The sequence below is a fragment of the Macrobrachium rosenbergii genome, chromosome 9 (assembly GCF_040412425.1).
Source record: "Macrobrachium rosenbergii isolate ZJJX-2024 chromosome 9, ASM4041242v1, whole genome shotgun sequence".
In the NCBI taxonomy this organism is placed as follows: domain Eukaryota; kingdom Metazoa; phylum Arthropoda; class Malacostraca; order Decapoda; family Palaemonidae; genus Macrobrachium; species Macrobrachium rosenbergii.
The window spans coordinates 20,634,362-20,658,593 of record NC_089749.1 but is presented as its reverse complement, the minus strand read 5'-3'; the positions used below and the strand labels follow the sequence as shown (position 1 = coordinate 20,658,593).

The 24,232-nt window shown below is 37.3% G+C and overlaps 1 protein-coding gene across 4 annotated transcripts in view; it reads left to right on the top strand.

The window, feature by feature from the left end:
• Uck (Uridine-cytidine kinase) overlaps positions 1 to 24,232 on the top strand; it is a 202,979-nt gene that overhangs the window by 144,976 nt on the left and 33,771 nt on the right. For all 4 annotated transcript variants that reach the window (XM_067108510.1, XM_067108508.1, XM_067108512.1 and 1 more), the window contains exons 2-4: positions 9,592 to 9,726; positions 9,997 to 10,118; positions 18,502 to 18,644. In XM_067108510.1, the coding sequence (XP_066964611.1) occupies positions 9,592 to 9,726; positions 9,997 to 10,118; positions 18,502 to 18,644 (400 nt within the window). The remainder of the gene's footprint in view (positions 1 to 9,591; positions 9,727 to 9,996; positions 10,119 to 18,501; positions 18,645 to 24,232) is intronic.

Here is a 24,232-nt window from a genome sequence, read left to right as displayed (position 1 = left end):
GTGCCTCTGAGGCACGCAACTGTTTCTTCCATCGTTGTCCCTCTCTCTTTGCTGCTCGGGTTGTAACTCCCATTAAGCACTCCTGGAGAGAGCATCAGCTACTTTATTTGTTTTGACTGCTATATGTTCAATTCCTGCAATATCAAACTCTTAACAGCCGCTCGATCGAGCGGGCCGCGAGTTGTTAAATTCCCTTTCTTGAATAAATCTCTCAGTGGGCGATGATCTGTGTTTATTTTGACTATGTCCCAGCAGAAAGTAGCGATGTCTCTCCAGCATCCATAGAATTGCCAATGCCTCTCTATCGAAGGTACTGTAATTCTTCTCTGCCCCTTTTAATGCTTGTGATGCAAAACAAATCGGTTTTTCATTTCCTGCATCGTCGGCTTGAGAAATCACTCCCCCAATAACTATACTGCTCACGTCAGTGGTTACTAGAAATAGTCGATCAAACCTTGGATATGCTAACAGTTCATTACTATTGAGTGAAATCTTTAATTCTTGAAAAGCTATTTCTTCTTCCTGTCCCCAATGAAAATCTGACTTTCGTCAATAAATCTAGTGTCTCGCTATTTTACCAAAACGTCTATGAACTTATTTATAGTAGCCTGTTGTTTCCGCGGAAACTGGCTTCTTCTTTTCCATTCCAGCAAGGAAATTCTTTAATTGCTGTTACTTTATCTGCACAAGGCTTAAGGCCTTCAGATGTTACGTTGTGTCACAAAAATTCAGCTTCTTACTGAAAGAATTTACGTTTGGTTAGATTAATTTTCATACCTTGTCACTTTAAAGCTTCCAAGACTTCAATAATGTTGTTCTTATGTTCTACTGTAGCCCTTATTATGATTATGTCATCTAAGTATACAAACACGCTGTGTCCCAATATTGAAGCTAATACGGACATCGTAACACGTGAAAAATGGGCAGGAACGTTCTTTAGTCCAAAAGGAAGGTAATTATATTCAAACAATTGATCATTAGCTGTAAAGGCTGTCTTTTCTTTGCTACTCTCATCTATAGGTATTAGATGGTAACCCGACTTTAAATCCAAGGTGGTGAAAAATTTACTATCTGACCTTAATCAACAGCTCTTCAATAGAGGGCAATGGAAATGCATTGTCTTTCGTGATACTATTCAACTTTTCTATAATCAACACATAGCCTAACCTAAGAGAACCATCCTTCTTTTTAACCATCACGATTGGCGAGGCCTAGGGAGGTTCACTTGCTCTAATTGTCCCTTGTTCCCTTAATTTATTGATTTTGTTCTGATAACAAAGTGGAATTCTATACGGCTTAGATCTTATGGGTGGTTGATCCCCGGTCTCTATAACAAAAGGAAAATTATTTATTCTGCCTTGGATTTCGTCGCCAATGGCGATTACATTTTGATAACTTTCTACAATTTCCTTGACAATATTTTGATAAGTAACAGGGGTAGACCCATCAGCTGTTCTCAGGAGTTTATCCAGACATTCTCCACCGTAACCCTGAAGCGAGTGTGTGAGAAGCATCTGTTATTTCACAAGGATCAAGGTCGCATATCAACCCACTGTCTTAATACGATACGCTGATCACTAACGTTAATAAATGGCATGTTAACCTCACTGTGTATTACCTCGTTCAGACCCGGAAAGATAAAATCTTCCCATTTCTGATGGGGTCTGATCGAAACAAGGTTCCTTCAGGTAAGTTTCGTGTGGGAGTCACGGTGAGAGATGAAAGCGTCCAGGGTGGTGCCACATCTCCCTCCTCTTTGGCGGCGGGTACTTCCCCACCACCACCTTTCGGTCTTAGGGAGACTCGTAGACACCTAGGTCTCTGCCCCTCTTTGGGGATTCGTTGTTCTTTTAAATATACTTCGATCCCCTTCCCTTTTGTGCCAGCTATTATTATGTCGTTCCTAGCCACAAAATCAACTCCTAAAATAACTGCAGTTCCTTCTACTTGTAATGCTGGTACTACATAGAAGGTATGTGTCACTACTCGCCCATCGATGGTTGTCTGCTGCTTCACAGTCCTCTGGGTTACCATCTGATGGCCACCTGCAGTGCTTAGAACTAAGCAACCTTTTATAGGCTGCACCAACCCTTTCACAAGGTGTTGTTCTAACAAAGACACACTTGCCCCAGTGTCTACCAACGCCCTTTGCTGTCGCTCTCCCACTCATATTTCCACGATGGACACCGCTACTTCCTTCACGCATTGAGGGCGGGTGAGAGGCTCTTGTATTACCTCTCCTCCTGGCACCCTCGTTGTTTGGGTAGGGCCAGCAACAGTTGGTGTAGGGCTGTCCACTACTTCTTGGGGGGTTGGTTGACTCCCCTCACTCCCCAACAAGGCATCCCTTGTACTGTCAGGGGCACAGTTGTTGTTTGGACCTGCTGAGCGTGGGTGTAGTCGGGGGTCCTCCCAACTCCTCCTCCACGCTGCCTTCTCCTTCCTCTCCTTAGTGTAGGGGGAACGTTGTTCTGCTGGCAGTCATAGTTTTTTTGAACATGCATTCATGAGGTGGTCGGTTGCATTGCAACGAAAACAGCGTCGCGGCTGAGTGAGAGGGGCACTGGGCCCTCACGTGGCCCTCCCTTCCACACCGCCAGCAACGGCCAACCGTCATTTTCCCTGTCACTTTTTGTTTTGTTTACACAATTCTCTCTCTATCTGTCCAGCCTACTGTGGCATTTTCAATACACTTTATGAAGGTCTCGATTGAAAGGAAACCTTCTCCAGTGCGTGAGTTGTCAAACTCAGGCACTGATCCATCTAGCACTGGCAGTTCTTTTATTTTTTCGACTGATCACACTTGTGGTGACGACGCATCGTTGGCCGAAATTGTGGGTGGGTTGACAGGCTTTTAATTTTGAATTTCATTTGTTAATTTTTGCAACACTTCTAACAAACGTTGGATATCCGTTGACTGCTCTTTTGCACTGTCCTCTTCTCTGGCACTGTAGTTGTTAACACTATCAGTACTTGCACTGGCACTCCCGCGGTCGCGCACTGATTTTCTTCGATTTTGCATTGTTTATTTCACCTTCACAATTATGCTGTTAATTACTACTGGCAATACCCCGCGACTGACACCAAAAATATGACCTGGTTTTCGGTCATCTATAGGGTCTACCAGTACAAATAAAATGCGTAAGATACGATTAACATGTGTATTTTTCTTAATAGTTACACAGGGCCCTGTTGCTAATATTTGGCTACTTAATTATGCAAATATAGTCGAAAGGTACTCAGAGGCGACACGAGCCATCACTGTCTATTAGACGTGCTTGTTAGCCCATCGACTGCTACATAGACCTCAGTTGATTGGTCTCTTATAATCAAAAGGAACCAATTAGGGTCTTCAATGTATGGCACTCATTTGAATTACCCATGCCAAACCTCAACGACCGTATGGCGTCGACGACTCAGATACTGCTATCTGTTTATTACTCTCTGATTACAAAGACGTACAAACAACTAGCATGAATTTCTATATAATCAGTTCATATATGTATATATATGTGTGTGTGTGTGTGTGTAAGTAAATTTTGCATAAATGATAGAACTAATTTTCTAGTTCCTTTTCCAGCCAGAACTTGTGCATCCCTAGAAAATACTGTACTTTGTAAAGTATTGCTCACTTTTGTATAATATACAAAAAAATATAATTTGATCATCAACACTTTACACTTGCAAGTTTGTTTGAGGTATATAAGTTAATTGTCCACAATAGCAATTGAATGTCAGTTGTCTTGTGAGGAAGGTTTGTCAGTTCTATTTTTTTTTTAATCAGCAGATCCCATGGGATGATAGATTGAAACTTTAGATATGTGTTTTTCAGTGTCCATTCTTAATGTATAGCCACTATTAAAATGATTTGTATATCAATAGAGACATTATTAAAATGTTTTGTATGTTCATTGTCATGATCAGCAATTAATTGCAGGGGCCAGCTGCTGCCTGCATTTGTAGCAACCTCTGTAATTGATAGGAGACTACTACATTATTATATAGAATATTAAGCTGATGTTGCCTCTTTGGTATGTTAAAATTGTTGTAGGCTTCTCCATTTTCTGTTTACATGCTCAGTAAATTTATGCGTGGGATTTGACTCGGTGTAATATTCCCTATTTAGACAAAAGTAGGTTTTTACTGTTGTGTGCTTGGATTATGGATGGGCCTCGTGTTGCATGGATTCCATGTAATACTTTGTGTGCAGACATTGCTCGCATGGTGCATGAATTCCCGATGGTGTTTTGGGTGCGGATGTGGATCACTTGTGGCATGCATTCTCTGTTGTGCTGTGCCTAGGGATATGATAATTTACATGTAGAATCCTTCAGAAGGCAAGGTTTATCCAGTTTTCTTGGGTTGATGTGGTACATCTTTGATTTTGTATCCCACTCTTTGATCATTTTGCCCCTAGTAGGCTGAAGTTGTTTTGCAGCCACACTAATCACAAAGTGGATTCGATGGAGGAATTATTACATCTGAATATAAGATGTCATTTGTGATAGAAAAGAATGAAAGTAAAGCCTGTCAACTTTAGACACCTTTCTGATTGTTTTATATCCCACTCTTTTATTGTTTTGCCCCCGGTAATCTGGAGTAATTTTGTAACCAGACTAATTATAAAGAGGGAGAAATTATTACATCTGAATATAAGATATCACATATGATAAAAAAAAAACAGTGAAAGTAAAGCCTGTCAACATAGGCACCTTTCATGCACATTTTCTTGTCTTTAATTGCCTCTGGTTAATAGTTCTGTGATCAAACTACAGGAAACAAAATATTGTACCTGAGGGCTAATAACAAAAAGAGTGATGGAACATTAAACACATTAATCAGTGTAGGTAAAACTGCATATGCATGAGTGCATTAAAGTTGAAGGGAGATTATTCAAAACTTGAGATGCTTTTAATAAAGGTACATGGCCCTTTGTTGTGGAACTGCCTACTGCTGATGAAAATTTGATTTATTAAGTTCTCTCTTTCAGGATATGAATTAAATTATTGGTTTGATGCTTGCAGCTTCACATAAATTTGGTTTCTTTTATTCCATTAATTTGATACTGTATACATAAATTTAAACTAAATTGTTGTTCTAAGTGAACAGTGCTGTACTACCCATTTTATTTTTAGGCTTCTGGTATTTCTTTTCCTTATTACACCCAATTGCAAATGAGAAAAAAAATTATAGAAAGGGCTGCCACTGTCAACAGGGCCTAGGTTCTACTGGTTTCTGCTACAAATAATTTAAACATAAACAATTATCTCCTGACTCTGCCCTTACATAATGTATTAAGTTAGGGTATGAACTTGCTTGAGGCAGGGTGTGTGATAAATACTGCTATCACAACTGTTTGTGAATTGGTAAGCCTGTAATACTGTACTATATATTGCTTCTAGTCCTTGATTTATAGTTATTAGGACCCATATCAATTTTATAGTTAATTTTTCAAGTAAAAAGGGAGGTGTTTCATTAAAGAGGAAGCCTGTAAGCACTAGGATAAACAAAACAAAACAAGACATTGCCAAAGCTTGTCAGGAGGAAATGTACGTTCATTGAGTAGTGTAAACCTAAGAAGATTACCCATTTCACAAGAGTAAATTTAATCAGATGGTGGCCTGACAGGTGTTAAGGCCACAAGACTACCTGAGAAGAGAAATTCTTCCCTTGTGTGTATTAGGGTAGGTTCTGTTCATCTGCTCTTGTAACCTACATTGAACTTTACCTTTTTGCTTATGGGAATACAGTACTATTTCCTTGAAACTTGCTGAAAGTCAGTCCATTCCTTCAATAATTTATTCCTTAAGAATGTAAGCTTTCCTCTCTTGCTCTCATACTTCCGTGAATCAGGAATTTTGTGGTAAGTTACCAGTACCAATCCGAGTGACTAGCATGGGACTAAGTTGAAATTTTAGGATAGCATTGTGTAGGGAGTGAATCCTGTCGGTCTTTGTTTGACTCTTCAGGGAGGAAGGGAGAACTGGCACACTTTATGAAAAACTCATGCCTGTGTTGGTCTAAGCAGTGAATTATTTGCTGGTAGTTAGACAGCTGTGGTATTTTCGACTAGGGTTTAAAAAAAGGCAAGGTATGGTGCCAACATCGTCTCCATGAAATACTTCGAGAGAAAGAGCTAACTGGAAAATGAGTAAGAGTGGTCTTGCAGAGATTTATGTGCAAAAATCTGTTGAAGCAAAAGAGGTATAGTTGGAAGAGATGAGTGATTAGAATAGGTAATGCCATGTGAACATGTGCTCTGAGAAGACCTTTAATTGTTGGAAATACGTGGTTTCAAAAGTAGAGTATTTATAAGTATGTTGTGGGTGGCTAAGAGAAGATGAAGCATTTTTAAGCTTATACAGTAATGTAATTAAATTTAGAGAAGATGAAGCAAAGTTTAGAGTGTAAAGCTAAGAAGAGTTTCTGTAGTTACTGTATAGCTGAATATTTTGTTGAAGCAAAATAGAAAATAGAAGGTTTTGTCAGTTGGAGGGCAAAGGTTCCAGCTCTCTGAGTCTGATTAGTTTGAATGGAGGAAAGTGGGGAAAGGTGTATAAGATGAGAGAAAATGTGTTAGGATGAAAGACACCAGAGTGAAAGAATAGGAGAAGGTTTAGTTAAGGAAAAATGAGACTTTTGAGGTGCAGTTGCATGACAGAAGAGAGGGTCATGTATAGAGGATGGATGAGGCAGGAAAAAAAAAGATTAGAGGTTCGGGAAGTAATGAAAATAAGAGGTGTAGCTGAGCAAATCCATTAGGGATAAATGAAGTTGTTGGGGAGGTAGGTAAATGTAGAGAGAGAAAGGTTAATGAACAAACGGAATTAAGAATACTAGATAGGGAAATGTTGTCCTTTTTAAAGTATTTGAAGCGTTGTCGAATTGGAAGGATAGAAGCAAGGCAGACTTGAATTAAGGGTGGAAAGGGCTGATATAAGTATGAGTTTACTGTGTTTGTGGTTAGGGTGGAAAGGACTGATATAAATATGAGTTTACTGTGTTTGTGGAAGTATAGGTTGAGTATGTTGGCACTACAATTAAGAGAGGATGGAAGCGCAAGTCAGATGCTGTGGTATGGAGGTACTGTAGTTATGTCATTAGCGTAATGGCTGGTCTGGATGTGTGTAAGTATACAGTACTTGGAGAGGAGAAAAGTTTCAGAGGATGGCTGCAAGGAATAATTGTTATAGTGTACCTTGTTTAAGGGAAAGTGAGATGAATTGTATTTTATAGAGTGTAGATGCATATATTTATCAACAATATCTTAGTATGTATATGTAAGGATTGGTTGACTAAGTAAAACAGATGGCAGAAGGATTAATTTAAAGAGCAGTAAGGGCTTGGACAAAGCAGAGGGCATGTGGATCAAGTATTTATTACATAAAAGTTTTGTAGAAGTTTGAGAGCAGAAGGAAAATGTGTTTTGCATGGACTGAGTGGTAGTTTACAGTAGAATTATATGTGGATCAACAGACATTAAGGATGCAATTGTTGCCAACTTCTGATTTGTCTGTGCACTTCTTAATGCCACTGTTAATAATTCTTGATCTCCATCTTCTGTGTCATCATACCTACTTTCTAACTCTCAGTACATCTTATTAAATTAATATAAGGTATGCAGGAGTAAATCTAATTGTTGATGATAGGATGAGTTGAGTCAAGTGGCAAGGGAAGTAAGGATATTGAAGTACCATATTAGGATTGCAATAAAGTGTTTGGATTATAAAATTACAGTAGTTTTAATCGTTCAGATTTCACATCTACAGTGAGAAAAAGGGGTAAGAAACTATTGGCATAGTATGCAGTTTTGTGTTTGGAGTTACAAGGATTGAAATGATCAGAAACTTAAAAGGTATGGAAGGTTTGTAATGTCTCCTTTATGAGTCTTAAGTTTATTGCTACTCAGTATTGTAATGTCTCCTTTATGAGTCTTAAGTTTATTGCTACTCAGTATTGAAAAAAGGAATTCAGTGAGAGTGCTGACAACTTGTAAAGTATCAGGCATTTGTGATAATCAATATTGTTTATAGATTTTAGTTTCTCTGCCAGAAGAATGTCAATATATTGTTTATAGATTATACGTTCTCTGCCACAGGAATTCTCTTCTGGTAAAGAAGAGAATGCCAATTTTGTAGTTTAAGTGAAATACCTGTATTATGACAGTGTATTGAATATGGAATTCTAACTAAGAAACCTTGGACTTTTGCGGTAAATAGTGAAAAAAAATAGCCTTAGCTATTTATTCTCTAACTGAATATGCCATTACTTAATAATCTATACTTCTTTCTTATATTAGTACAGGTATGCCCCCAGTTACAATGGGCTTACGTTACAGTGACCCCATCGTTACTTGAAAAAATTGTAACCAGAAATTAGCCTAGCCTATGCTATACAGTATACTCTATACATATATGGTATAATTATTATTATCAGCTAATTATGGAGGTTCAGTGCGGATTGACTTATGATAATTCAGTACAAACAGAGAAATTGAACAACAAAAACAAGAATCAGACATGTACTGTACAGGTACTCAATGAGATTCGTTCCATCATTGGCGCACTTCAACGGTGTCAGGCTGTTGATGGCTAAGTATATTGTAACTAAAAACTGGAAGAGGAGGAGGATGATAAAGCAGCAGTATCATCAGCTCGCTCCTCTTCTGCTAGTATTTTGTCACGTGTAATCACCGTGACTGCCTTTCCAGCGGCATGTTGGTTGATAATTTTAATTTTTTGCTCTAAAGTGATGGAATGCCCCTTCTTCTTCTCACTACCAGCAGGAGACTCATTTGGGGGTTTGGCAGACATACTGATATTACACAAATTTGAGTTTTAAAGTTTACACACAGGCAAACACACAAAAATCATACACGAACACTGACCTAACTTGACTTCATACACGGTGAGTGCAAGGGAGGTCGAGTCAGGGCAAGAGGTACTGTACCCACATCCCAGCCTCTCAGGCCAACATATCACACGCTGTACACTGCCTGACTATACGCTGTTGCTTGTGCCTGTTGGGCGTGAAATTTAAAAATATTTTCAAAACCATAGGAACTGCTAACCCGTTTGTGTTTGTTTAGAAGAGTATTTGTACCAGAATGTGGTAGTTTAGCTCTCTCTCTCTCTCTCTCTCTCTCTCTCTCTCTCTCTCTCTCTCTCTCTCTCTCTCTCTCTCTCTCAACCATTGTTGATCATTAGGTATCATAAAGAAATTAAAAAATATCAGGGTCTTATTGTTGCTGAACCACAATGATCACTAGTTACACATCAGGATGGTGTTGTGTCACCTTTTTCATAATTTTTCTAAAGATGGTACGACACAGATGTTTCTCTTGGCCATATGTTAGACATCTAAATTCTTTGCCATTGCCAAAGTTTGTAAGAATTTTATTATGGTAGCAAAACTATGCTGTAGTGTGGAAAGCCACATTTCTTTCCCCACTTGGACTCTGCCTCATTAGAAGTCATTGTTATATTTTCCTATGCCAATGCTAGGTAGTTCTTTTCTAGAATTAGAACTAAATAAACTTGTAAGAAAAAGAAGGCTGATTTTTGCATTCATTCATGTTATTTTTCCTTACAGTCGACAGTATGCAAACGCATCATGGAAAGACTGGGACAGGATGACATAGAACACTCACAAAGAAGGGTGGTATGCATTTCACAAGATTCATTTTATCGTCCGCTCACACCAGAAGAGTCTTCCAAGGCCCTCAAAGTAAGTAACTACAAGTTTAAGCAAACTACTATAGAGCAGAGTGTGATTTGTAGTACAGTACTGTATGTATTTTGAAAACTATTAACTTGGTGTTGCACTTGATAGTTAGGGTTGTAATTGCACTCACAAAGGCTTGAGCTGTTATTTATTTATGGCTGAAGTTGAGTCCAAGTCAGAACAACTTATTTTGTAGAAGACTGCTGTAATTTTGGCATGATTAATAATGCCATGGAAGCTTTTATGATTTTACATGCTTAATGCATTTTGCAGGGCCTCTTCAATTTTGATCATCCTGATGCTTTCGATAATGAACTCATTTTGAAAACGCTCCGTCAGATATTGGATGGGAAGATATGTAAGATACCAAATTATGACTTTGTCACAAACTCTCGGTAAGTGTTAGAGCAAATGTTATTTATGCCATAATAATGTTGACAGGCTGTTCTCATTTACTATGTTTGGTTTTATTATGAGGAAAAGTTTTTGTACAGTTTTGTTCAGTAGTTACATACCATGCAATTGATGTTAAAGTTTTTTGCAGTTTTTTTCAGTTGTTACATACCATGCAATTGATGTTTGAATTAAAATAGTTTGCACAAAATTTTTTGGGATATTTTGCAGTCATGGCTTGAAATCTTGTAGAACTAGTAATCACTTTTGAATAGTTTCATTTCATAGATCCTCCTTATGGAGTGGTATGCATTAATTGTTGATTCAGAATTGCTTTCCTTCTAATATGGGTCTGACTTACTGTAAAACATTATTATGTAGAGTGGTCTGTATATTTCTTTTATGTTAGTGTTTTTAGAGACACTAAGATACTTCTCTGGTGATCAAGATCTTGAAGTTGTACTTGAGGCAGATTCTAAATTCTGTTTAGTCTAAAATCTGGAAGTGGTTGTAGTCCTTAATATGTTTAAATCCTAATGTAAGTCGGCTCCTTGAAGAACAGAAGAAAGAACATAAAATTATACTTTGCTTATATAGCACCTTGTCTTTTTTTTTTTTTTTTTTTTTTTTTTTTTTTTGCTTCTCAGATTTACATAAGAGTTTGTTAAGGTTGTTATCAGTTACAAGGGTAATCACTGATATATATATATATATATATATATATATATATATATATATATATATATATATATATATATATATATATATATATATATATATATATATATATATATATATATATATATATATACACACACATACACATACATATATGTGTGTGTATGTTTTATATATGTACTGTATAATATATACAGTATATAAAATATATATACATATATATACAGTATATATATATATATATATATATATATATATATATATATATATATATATATATATATATATATATATATATATATATATATATATGTATGTGGAACAGAAATAAATTTCTGACTCACGTCAGGATCGAACCCAGGTCTTCCAGTTGAAAGGCCTGGGCGCTACCCACTAGGCCATACAAGTCTAAAAGAAGTTGGAACCTGAGAGCAACTGCACCCAAGGAAGACCTGGGTTCGATCCTGACGTGAGTCAGAAATTTATTTCTGTTCCACACGTGATCGTGTGTTGATTATTTCTATATGTATGTGTATATATAATATATATACAGTATATGTATGTATATATATATATATATATATATATATATATATGTGTGTGTGTGTGTGTGTGTCAGGAAAAATTGAAATTACATTAAAAATTGGCTATATTTTTACAATTATAAAACTTTCCAGGAAAGATGCATGATTTTTTAAACATTAGCTGCCATATGTTGATACCTCCACCTTTATTTAAATTGACAAACTGTATACAGTTTTTTCAGTGGTCAGTAAGACACAAACCTAGCTTATGTTGTAATGTATTCTGATTTTGTGTAAGCAAATATCACAAAAACATAGATACTGTACTGTGTAACTTTTCAGTTGCTAATTTATTTAGTCACATTGAGAAATAGATTATTTTGCAGTATGTGAAAAACAAAACATTTTCACAGGAATTGGGTTGGGTCCTTTATATAGAAAAATTGGTGCTGTTGATCCTGAAAAAATAATTTCTTTTAGTTAGGGACCTAAATATTAGTGAGTCACTGTAGAAGTTTAGGATGATTAGTGCAAAGCTCTTCTGTCCATTGTTACTTTTGCAAGGCAGTGTCAGAGTTTACCAATGTAAATTAATCTGGCCCTGGTTCCTATGTTGTAGTTCTTGTTGCTTGAGTTAGCATAGAAGTTTCATTTAAAGAAGAATTGCCCGAGTTTAGTACCACAGGTAAGTTATGCCATTATAATTGTACAGTACATGTAAAGGTAATTGACTTGAAGTCCTGCAGTGACATTCCATGGTAAAATGCAAGTTATTTTCTTTGTATCATGAGTTGCATTTAGTTTTATTTTATATTATTGAGGTTGTCTGATTGTATATTATTGAGGTTCTCTTGATTGTTTAAATGTAGCTTACATTCTGGTTTTATAGGTTTATAGGGAAAGGAGATATCGCATGGCTAGCTAAATGTTTGCTTTATAAAGCAGTTAAATATCACAATTTATTTTTTTGTAGTTTTTGTACCTAATATAATGCATTGCTCAATGGCATGGAATTTGGTGAGTAAAGTTGAAGAATGATAACTGTAAATAATAATAAGGTTTCATCAAAATTTGTAATCTTAAGTTGTTCCTGCAGGGATACAAAGACAACGCTTTTCTTATACTATATGAAGTGTCCTAATAGAAGTATCGAGAGATTTACTCATACCACTGAAATAAAGATCAGTTTTAACAATGCTAATGTCAGTGTAACTTTTAAAAAGTGTCAGGTGAAGGTTTTGGAGAGCTACCACAAACATCTGTCATTGATATTTTGATATTGATGTTTCAAAGACTGTAGTTATATATTACTGATTTTCACTATACAATCCAGCTTACGACAAAAAAAAAACACAAAACAGACTCACAACCCAACTATTATCGACCTAACTTTCATAGAGCTCTCTCTACCCTGCCACCATTTGTTCAACGCTCCCGCCCGCGTTTGTTTACATTTTTCTCCCTCCCGCCATTTTGGTCCTATGATGTCACTTCCTATTGTGATGTTTTATATTACTGATATTATTGATATTAATGTTTTAAAGATTGTAGTTATAGCTTACATCTGCCAAGATGTTCCCTGGAACATCAGTGAGTACTGGTTTGTCATATAAAACCAATCTATCCTAATTTTCCTTGTCCAGTGAAGAAGGGACACCACCTATGCAATCTTACATTTTGAAGAAAAAAATCACACTACACATGCCAAGCTCACACTCCAAAGTGTGCCAACTACCACTTCTCATAATTCTGTTTGGCTCTAACAGTTTTGGATATATGCTCTGCTACCCAGACTACATCAAGTTCTTTCCCAGTTGTTGAGCTGTTTCATCTGATTCTTATGTTTTTCATGTTCTCATACACTGAGGCAGTTCACATGCATAATTTCACCTCTCCGTGCTGTTCAATTTTTTTTTTTTTACCAAGTTTTTTTTACCGTTCTTTTTCTGTTATAAATTTTTTTTATCCAAGATTCTTTTTTGACCATGCATTTTCTGCTCTATAAATTCAGCTCAGTGGTCTGGTTAAACTAAGATATACTTACTTTTTTCAGAGAACTTTCTTTTTTGTACCTGCAATGAATTATTTGATTTTGTATATCAGCAGTAAATGATGTGTTTGCTTAGTTCATATTTTCATAGATTATTCTTTATTACACATTAATGTTGAATTTGTTTGCCCTGTTCCCTGATATTGGTTGCCTTGTGAATTGTTTTTGTCTTCATGCTCATTTCTGTTCTATGTTTTACTTTCTTAGGCTCTGCAGATAAACAGTTTATGTTGTGTTATTCTTGTGCTTCACCCTCTTATGGTAACCTTTTGGTAACAACATTGCCTTAATTATTCTTCAGTGCCACACTTTGATGGTTTGGATTTCCAGCCTCTTCATTTTCTGTAATGCAGTGTCCTCATCTGTGTTGCTCGAGTTTCTTCCAGGGAGGCCTCCCAGCTCTGCATCTCCTCACCTGCAAATGTTCATGGTTCCTGTGTTCTGTTTCTTTTTTACCCCTTTGCCCCTCAGGTCCTCAGTTCCCTTTATATTCTCTCTTTTAGATTCTCAGCAGCCCCCAGGGGATCCATCTGTCTGTTGCATTGTCATTTGTCACACTATTTTCAAAATTGCCTGGGCTTTTTGTGTTGTGCATTTCCTGTGACTGACATTCGTTGGTTCCTTTTGTGGCGTCGGTGTCCTTACAATTGCCCATTAGATTTGCTCTCAACCATAATTTTCGTGGATTCTGCCATTTTGCTCTGGTTTGTGGTTCCTCATTGTCTTGTAGCGATGTTGCCTAAGATGTGATCTGCCAGTTTTCGTAGGCTTACTTAACCTCCTTCACCTTTTATTAACTTATTGCATTGGGATTATGGTCTACTTCTTGGCCATTGCTGCCTGTGATTAGGGAGGGCATGATCAAAGTTCCTCAAATTGTCAGTTGTTGAGGCACAACAGACCCTGTATTGTATGTGCAGGGTCACTTTTATTTCAAATCTAATTATGTTCTCGTGTTGACTAATGTATTCTGTCATACTGATGCCAGTGCCTTCCTTGCGAATGGTTCCTTCACTTAGATGTCTGTGAAGACCTACAGTATGAATGGGGATGCCCTGGTTTGGTGTTTCCAAGATATGTCTGACTGTTGGGTTCCCTTGGTTCTGATCCTCTGCAGGCTAGAATGGTGCACTTTTCTTCTTCAGGCAGCACAAACATGCATGGAAATTTTAAATGTCCTTGAGAATTTTTTATCAAAGCAGTAATGATTTCCATCTGTCTTGTTCTTGCAGTTCCCAGCTCTAATTTCCTGTTGCTTGGAATTTGTCTTCTAGGCCAGCCTTTTCCATTAGTTTTAGTATTTTCTGTGGCCCCACATCTCTTATTTCTGATTAGTAGGCATAACCTGAAAGAGGGCTGCTCTCCAAAGGTCACTTCAGTTGTCATCACAGTGATGGCAGGTTTTCTTCCTCTGCTTTTTACATTCTCATTTGGCAGTACAGGTTGACCATCACTAATCCGGCAGTCAGTAGGCCGGAACAATCAGTAATCCGGCACAAATTTCGGCAAAAGTAATTTCTCATGTTTCCGCACTAATTTTCAAATTTCCCGGGTCGCTGCGATAACTCGCTCGCCGACCGTTTCGATTTGGTGGCGCAGTGTGCTGCATCAACAAACTTGTAGCCTAGCCTACAATATACTGAACTCTATTCACATATTAACAGTATTATATAAACATCAACATAACGAATGTGCATCTTTTTCATGGATCTTTTGAAAAGTTATGCTTTACTACATTGTTTCCAATTGCATATATTCCCATATTGCCTTTGTATTATACATTGCGATCAATGTTTTGTTTTGGGATTCGATATCGCGGTGTTTATTTCGCCGCATTTAACTGAGTTCAAAGCGCTTTTCTTGCTTCTAGTTAGCGTAAATGAATATGGATACTTTATTTATTTGGGACAAGGATATTTTTCGTTATACGAAGTGTTATTAAGTCGAAATATAACTTAAATACATCTCGTTGTGGAATTAATTTAGCTATTTTTTTCATTAATATATGACATTCGCGGGAATCGCGGCTGGCCGTTTTGGGGCCATGTTTGTTTTGTGTAAAACAGATCAAGATTCCGTTCACTATTTTCTCTTGATTTCATCATAATACGAGCTTTACGTACTGTATTTATCTTTTATCAGCATGAAGATAATAATTTGTATTCTTTCATGCCCAGTAGTTTTGATTAAAATACATTCTCACCAGTTTTATTTACGGTCAAGTTTCATCCATGTTGCCGATGCACGATAATTTATAGTCATTAGCAGCTTGAACATTGTTTTCTCAGCTTCAGCTACAACTTGCAGCTTAAAGTTACTGTAGCAGTATATTTCCCCGCCGATCTTTTCTCCAAAGCGAATAAGGGAATAGTGTAAAAAATATATCAGTCTTATTGTACAGTACTTAACGTCATTTGTAACATAACTACAGTAATTGTGTATTACCGTACGATAGTTGAAATACAAGCAAAACGTAATGTGATACGATTATTAGCAAAACAACAGTTTCCTGTTCGGTTGTTTATGGCTGTATGCATTTACGCAAGAGTGTGACGTTACTAACAATACTTTTATCATTCTCTTCTACTTTTTTAACTAGCAGATGGAATAAAGAGATGGAGGAAAAGAAGTTTTTCTATTGTAAGTTGGTCTCTCTCGCTGCCTGACTGTACCTGCTGCCTGCGCGAAAACTAAAAATATTTCTTATATATTTTCGTACCGGTATTAATTGCTAACCCCATCGGAAACTCGAAATATCGTAAGTCGAATTATCGTAACTCGAGCACTACCTGTATTTAATAATTGTCTTTTCTTTATTAACCAACTTGTACTGATTTATGGGATATTTTAATTCTAAGATGAGGTGCTTAGCTACTGGGTTTTCGTGTATTCTAGCCTAATAAATGGCTAATCCAGCAAACTGGCTAATCCGGCACCCTCCAGGTCCCAATGATGCCGGATTAGTGATGGTCAACCTGTATTTGGGGTTTGGTACCATGCATTAGGTTATTGTCTCCCTTGCAACTCTGTGCTTTTTCTCCCATTTAGCTCATGCAGTTCCTAGGATTTCCCCAAGCCTCCAAGTTGCTTCTCAATAGTGGTCCTCACAGCCTCACTTGGTGTTTTTTGGTCTCCTGCCAGACACATTCATCTTGTTTTTATCTCACCCAAATTGTGGGTCTTTGTGGTGGCTTCCATTTTCCAGGAGTTCATGGCTAAGAATCTCTGTTAAGGGCAGTTACTTGGACTCCGTGGGTTTTACTGCCTTGTTTTGCATTGTGAAACGGGTTGTCTCTAATAACCACTACTGTGCCATGCTCCTTGACCTAAACCAGTCCCTGATCACACTGTTAAATACTTTAAGATTTTGATCACTTTTTGGCACTGGTCCGGTTAGTCTTCATAGCATAAATAGCAATTTGGCCCTTGGGTGTATGGGATTACTCATCATTTATATGTGATAGTTTCCCCGCACCCAGCCCTTCTGATCTTGAAGCTTTATTTCAAATTACATGAAAGTGAGGAGGATGATTAATAGTTATCAGAGGCTTCAGGTAGTGCATTTTCCATGCTTTACTGTGCTTCTGTCTTTTAGAAAAAATTAGAAAAAGAGAGAGTGCAGTATTGGAGGACCTTTGGCAGACCATGAATGCTATCACTTATAAGGGATGTGTTTGCATGAAAAAATTTTCCTCTAAAAAAAAAAAAAAACAGTAATCAAGAATTGGAGTATACTACTAAGGGATTCAGAGCCTATGAAACATGGTTTTTCTGGAACACCTTTTTATCAAAGCATCGGATAAAGGTGAAGGTTGGCAAGTGTATATTTTATAACCCTACCTAATTTTAGCAAGTACAGTATTATGTAGTACCTAAGTTCAATATTTCTGGTACTCATCAGAGTAAAAGTGTGTTTCCTATGCCAGAGCCATCAGTCGCAGGTAAGGGTTTTGAGCGCTCAATAGTGATGGTAACCTATGATGTCATGAGGCTCCACCCACAGTAAAGAGAAGTTTACATATGGGGAAAATGTCTCTCCACTGTACCTCTGCCCACTTCCGATGACATATTCAGTAATCGATATTAGTACCCATCCTAGGCTTCAGCAATATCAATGATGGCAAGCAGGATTTGTCATCATCCCCTTGATTACATTATCATTCTCAATAATTTTACTTTATTATTATTATTATTATTATTATTATTATTATTATTTTGTGGAGGTTTCATCATATTGTTTCTACATTACAAATAATTCAGAGTATGTAATTCATCCACGTATTGAACCAGTCTATAGATCTACATCTGTTCAGGGCAGGAATGCAAAAAGACAATCTGTTTTGTTTTACCTCAGGTTTCGACACTATAGCCTTCTATGTGCTGCAGCAAGAGATGAGTGTTGCCAGGTAACTGTTACCCACAATAGAAATAATTACCTATTCACACTACAGTAAATCTTGCCATGGGTCTTCTCGCATGTATACAAAGTGGCAAGCTGTAGCACAAGTTCAGTCTTGTAGCCATGGGGACAATTCCATATCCTGCTGGCCATTATTGAATTCACCTGTTAGTGACTTACTGCCTACCTGGTGGATGGGTGGAGCCTCATGATGTCACATTATGTTTACATCACGAATGGTTTTAGGATCCTTGTCTGTGATTTTCTCTGTTCTGGCTTCGACTCCTTCATTTTACTCTATAAATATCAAAAGTGTCGAACCTAGGTACTAAATACTTGCAAAAATTAGGTAGGGTTATAAAATTTACACTCGCTAACTTTCACCTTTATCTGATGCTTTGATAAAAAGGCGTTGGTGAAAAACCGTGTTTCATCAACTCTGAATCCCTCAGTAGTTTTGAATATGTTCCACTGATGTTGCTGCCTATAAGTTATCCTTGGGGCATTTTTCCTTTGCTATTTGGTTTAACTGTAACTTGCAAAGTAATGCATGAGATTCCACTGGTCTGCTCGTATTCTCTTCTCAGTTTTTGGTGTGTTTTAAGGAAGTCTTGGATATCCATGCAAAACTTTATGTACGCTGAACTACTGTACAGTGATTCTTGTTCTGTGTTTGTTATTCAAGCTAAGTTATATAGAACACAGTGAAATGACTGAATTTTTTTAATTTTCAGATTAGAAAGTACAACAACACTTTATCCTGCTGATGTAGTGTTGTTTGAGGGTATTTTAATGTTCTATCAACCAGAAATTCGATCTCATTTCCACATGAAGTTGTTCGTTGATTCGGATGCAGACACCCGGCTAGCCAGGAGAGGTAAGAGTTTACCTAAAAATTAGGTTAATTTTAGCTTCTGGTATTATTTATTTTAGATGTAAGTGAAGTACAGTTTTGTTGAAATGTCATCATCCTAGTCTCAGTAGATAGTAGAAGGGCATACTGCAAAGAAACACAAGATCTTGAATCACTTTAGATAGGCTGTGGAGTATTATAATTTTCGGTGACTGTTGATCGTGTAGACCAGTGTGGCAGGTGAAGCCAAAGGCAGACATGAAAAACTAACCTTATTTATCTCAGAGATCTAACCTACCAAGTGCCTACATCGTGACGCTTCGCTCAGGCCGCCTCACAACATAAACATAAACAAATGAGCGTGAAGCACAACGTCATGCACAGACATTCTCAACAGAGTTAACGTATTCCCTCTCTTTTGAAAGTAAACAAAAGAAGTCTACTTCCAAAGTAATAAGCGTTGCATGGTATAGAAAAGAAAAAATTGTCTACTTATAAAAGCTATTTAAGATTTCAGGGATCCACTTACAAATACTTTAGCTATTCTCAAAGAATTTACTCCCTTTTTTGTTAACACATCAGCCAACTGTGCTTTTGAATCTACCCAAAATATCTTTAACTCTCCATTCTGAACCAGTTCTTTGAGAATAGCTATGTCAGTTCTCAATCTCTTTTCTGAAACATTTTTAACCAAGTACACATTCCCATAAAGTGAATGGTTATCCACATAGAGTTCCACAGGCAGATTTCTCTTTCTGTCACACAATATTTGGGACAACATGTTTCCAAGATAGTAGGCCATATCCACTGCCTCAGCAGCTGCTAGTGTTTCTGCTGCCAGAGTGCTTTTTACAACCCTGCTTATTTTCTTTGACTCCCAGTATAAAGGATAACTATTTCCATTTCCACCCACTAAGAAAATCACAAAGCCCCCAGCATTACTAAAGCCATCAAAGGTACAGGCTTTTCTTAGACATTTGTTTGCCTCGATCAGATCTTTTACTGTAGGGTTATTTATTTTGCAGCCAAGTTCCAAGACATCATATTACAAGTCAGGTCTTGAATTAGTACATAACCATCCTAGTTGGCCTACTAGACTCCTAAAATTCTCCTTTTCTTCTTCATTACACTCTGTATTCTTATATAATCCTCTCTCAGTGCTTACATTTATAGATTCCAGATATTTACAATACTCATTTTGATGAAGTGTGGTACCATGCTCGTTCTGTACAATATCCAGGCCAATGTATCTGAATGTAGCATTACTTTGCTCCCTAACCTGAAAATGATTTCTGATCTGAACAATTCCTCCCCACAAGAAATCATCAACATGCACCAAAAACATACCACACATATCTCCTTCATAATACCAGTAGAATGCCGCAGGGTCAGTTTTCACCTGATTACATCCCATCTTCAGCAGGAAAGTCTTCACTGGGAGATACCATTTTCTAGCAGCATCATTAAGACCATATACACATATTTTTAATTTCCATAGGATATTATCACCACAGCCAGCTTCACCAGTGGAATAAGATACACTTCATGCTCAAACTGTTCACTTTGTAGGAATGTAGCCGTAATATCAATTGAATTCAGTTAAAGACAATATACCAACAAAGGACCTCAACACTTCCTTGCTAACAGTGGGAGAATCTGAATGGATTTCTTCTTTTTTCTCAAAACCTTTGGCAACTAGCCATGCTTTAATTTTCTTTTCCCCATCATTGTTTTCCTTTTCTGTTACCACCCATCGAACTGACAAAGCCTTTTGACCCAAGTTAGGAATTTCCTCATATACACCAAAATTCTTCTAGGTTTTTAATTCTTGTTTTACTTTATCAAGTTCCTGACTTTCTTTGTTTTCACAAGGCATTACTATTTCACTGGGTTCTTGCACTTCATCTTCTGAAACTGGTACCCATTTGTATACATCTGTGTTCCAGTCAGTGGCTATTATATGTCCACCTTTATGTTCAATATTCCTCCAACTACTATATTTTCCTGTAGAATTTCCAGCACAGCTGTGAACAGTTCCTGTCTGCCATTCATCAGACTGTTTTGGCAGGAATCTTACTCTCTGTCTAATCTTTGGAATACCCTTGATTGTTAAATTATCTTCAGATGAATGTCCTCAACTTTGGTGTGGTTCTCTTTTTCTTCCTCCTCATTTTTTTTCATTTTCCACTGGATTTATAACTGGTTCTATCTTATTCTTCTTGCTATTGTCCATTTCATCCTTTTCTCTTTGATGCCTCAATATCCCAAGCAGTGCGTTTCTATCAAAACTGCATGGTATCTCCTGAATGTATGTTTCATGTGCTCTTAGGATATTTGAACCATACTTCAAAATAATTGTTTTGCCCTCTTGACCAATGACTGTTGCTGGTCCTATCTATTCCTTTTGCTCTTTCCTCTTAAAATAGACTTGATCTCCATCCTTAAGGACTTTACCGGTGGTTCTTCCTTTGTGTCTTAGCGCTCGTTGTATTTTCTCAGAAGTTTCAGCAGTAATAAAGGGTTTTCTTGCAGAGTGGCAAGCATTGAGATGTTTGGCAACCATTTCACTAGATGTTATGCCCTCCAGTGCAGGGAGTTCATAATTCAAGGTACATGGTAGGTTAGGATTCCGCCCATACATGAGTTGATAAGGGCTAAAACCCCCTACCACTTTTTAGCATTGACTGCCCATGCCAAAGCCACTCTTAAAGAAAGTCCTGGTTGCTCTGCCATCATTTTTGTCACCATTTCGTCTATAACTGCATGATTATGCTTACACAGGCCGTTACGGAAGGGAGAATATGCTGCTGTATGCCTCACCTGAATGTTCATGCTCTCACACATTTCCAGGGGCATGTTATTTGCAAACTCCCCATCATTATCACACAAGAATTTCACAGGGGGTCCCAAACCAGTTCCCAACTTTGTCTCCATAATTTTCTCTATTATCTCCTTGGGTTCTTTACTTCTTGTCACACAAGACTTTGAGAACCTTGTTGCCATATCCACCATATGCAAAAAATATATATCCCCTATTTTATACTCCTTTAGGTCTAATGCCACTACTGAGTTGAACTCCTTTGCCATATTCACACCAACAATTGCCTTGATGGTGATTTCTTATATTGCATGTATATCTCACAGCTATCTGACACATCTTCAGTATATACACATGTAGCACATTTCGCCCTTAACACCAGCATCTTTTAACAGCTACATCAGTCTCTTAGGTGTGGGGTGACCGAATTGTTGGTGCAATTTTCCTATCTTTTCCTTTACATTATCTCCCAAGGTCGTCATCATTTCTTCTGTTTTCTTCTAGGCTTCTTCCTCGCCTCTTAGTGGAAGGCAATAGTGTCTTGAAGAAGTGCATCGCAATTTCAACTTTTTTCCATGAATGTCTGCAATGTTTTCTAAGCTTAATTTCATTTGTGCTCTCTTCATTGATTTTTTTACTGAATAAAAGGGGGATAGAGCAATTCAGCACATCTGCTATCACACCTGCTCTGTCACCTATAATGTTCACTGGAAATTTTACTTTCCTCATTGATTTATACACATTACTATCACCAAACTTAAATGTTGTTTCACTTTCTTCCTCTTCTATTCCCAGTTTTTCCTTATCTGACAAAGACTGTGTGTATGCTTTTAACCAATCACTACCACATACTGTAGAACTGCAGGCTGTGTCCAGGATAGCACAATTAATAGATTCTGTCATCAACACTGACATCATTTTAGGATTTTCAGTAACAGAATATAACTCTTCCTCCTTTACACTACTTACACACACATTTTTTGGACATGCTGGAGACAGATGGTACTCTGATCCACACACACAACATTTCCTAACCTTACCATATAAGTCAACTGAGTTTCTCTGCCTATTTGTTTCACTTCTGTGTGCTATGCTTCCTCTTCCTTTACCTCTAAACCTTTCTTGTCCTCTTCCACGGGTAATGATATTTATCTCCTCCGTGCTAAATACTGGTCCAGGCTTTATCACCACAGGAGTAGTCTCGCACTCACTCCTGTTTGACACTGCACCCAATGATAACACTTCTTGACTTCCCAAAAGTTTTCCAAGGGCTTGCTGCATGGAATCAAACATTTTATCTGTTTCACTAAAGGACACTGTTGTCAACACTGTTTGTCTTTAACCTCTAGCCCTGCGCTGTCTAGTAGCTTAAATGCTAAAATACATTTTGGTATACTTACTTTGCACCTCTCCAGAACTGCACTTCTCTTCATAAATTCCAAAATGTACTTCTCCATTGTGTTCCTTTTCCTTTTTTGTAGCTGTCAGACCTTGTCCATGTCTCATACACTGCTGACATCTTATCCTTCTTGTACCATTTGTCCAAGTGTTGAAGAAAAACTTTCATTCCATCTTTGACTGTCAACTCTTCAATATCCAATTCCTCAAAAATCTTGCTCCTTACCTCGCTTCCTTCTGGGAATGACAGGGCAACAACCACAGCTTGTTTCTTTTTCTCGAGGCTTGTGAAAAGTTGCCTTGCTTTCAGCTCTTGTTTCCAGTGGTCATAACCTTTATCAGCGCCGAAAACTGGGAACACCAACTGCCCCCCACATTCGCCAGCGCTACCCATGTTTGCATTGTCTTTTCTCGTAAATTACTCATTAATCGTCTCCTTCCTGCCACAACCACACTCTGCTGCCATTTGTTGATCTTGTAGACCAGTGTGGCAGGTGAAATCAAAGGCAGACATAAAAAACTAACTTTATTTACCTCTGAGATCCGACCTATCAAGTGCCTACATCGTGACGCTTCACTCAGGCTGCCTCACGACATAAACATAAACAAATGACGAGTGAGAAGCACAAACAAATGATGAGTGAGAAGCACAACTTCATGCACAGACATTCTCAACAGAGTTAGAGTGACTCAGGTTTGGAAGCAAGTTTCCTTGATGTTTGAAGTTTGTATGTGAATCATGAAAATTGTGGTTGGAGTTTCAGTAAGGTAATTTGTTACATAGGTAGTAAATAAGTCGAATTCAGAATTGTTTATTGGGAGGTTAGTAACTTTATTAAACCAAGGTATGAAGGGAAAATTAAAAAAAAGGTTAGAGAGAAAGGCATGGTATTAGCCTTAAAGGAATGGATGGACCAATACCTTTTTAATGTGTTCGTAAAAGTAAGATTAGCTTTTCAATGCCAGCCTGTTAAAGTTAGCCCATGTAATGGTAAAGTAATATGCTAAAAATAAGTTACGGGTTTATATGAAAAATTAGTTTTATTTTTAAAAGATCACATCTAATTTGACAACAAACCTGCCCATGTAATTTGACATCAAACCTGTTGCAGGTTTATGATCCTTTATCCTTAATTCCAAAAACTGAAAAGCCCTCAAAACCAAAATTTTTGAAATATTCATTTCCAAAGTCAAATAGTACAGTTGTATGTAAAATGATTATATTTTTTATTAAAACTTGATTTTGCTCATTTTATCAAGTTACATTGCTTGTATTATCATCATATATTGTATTACTGTATAGATTATGAACGTTGTGATCATAATATATTGTATTACTGTTTAGATTATGAACGTTGTGATCATGTGCCATTTCATGTCTGGTAATGTTTATATT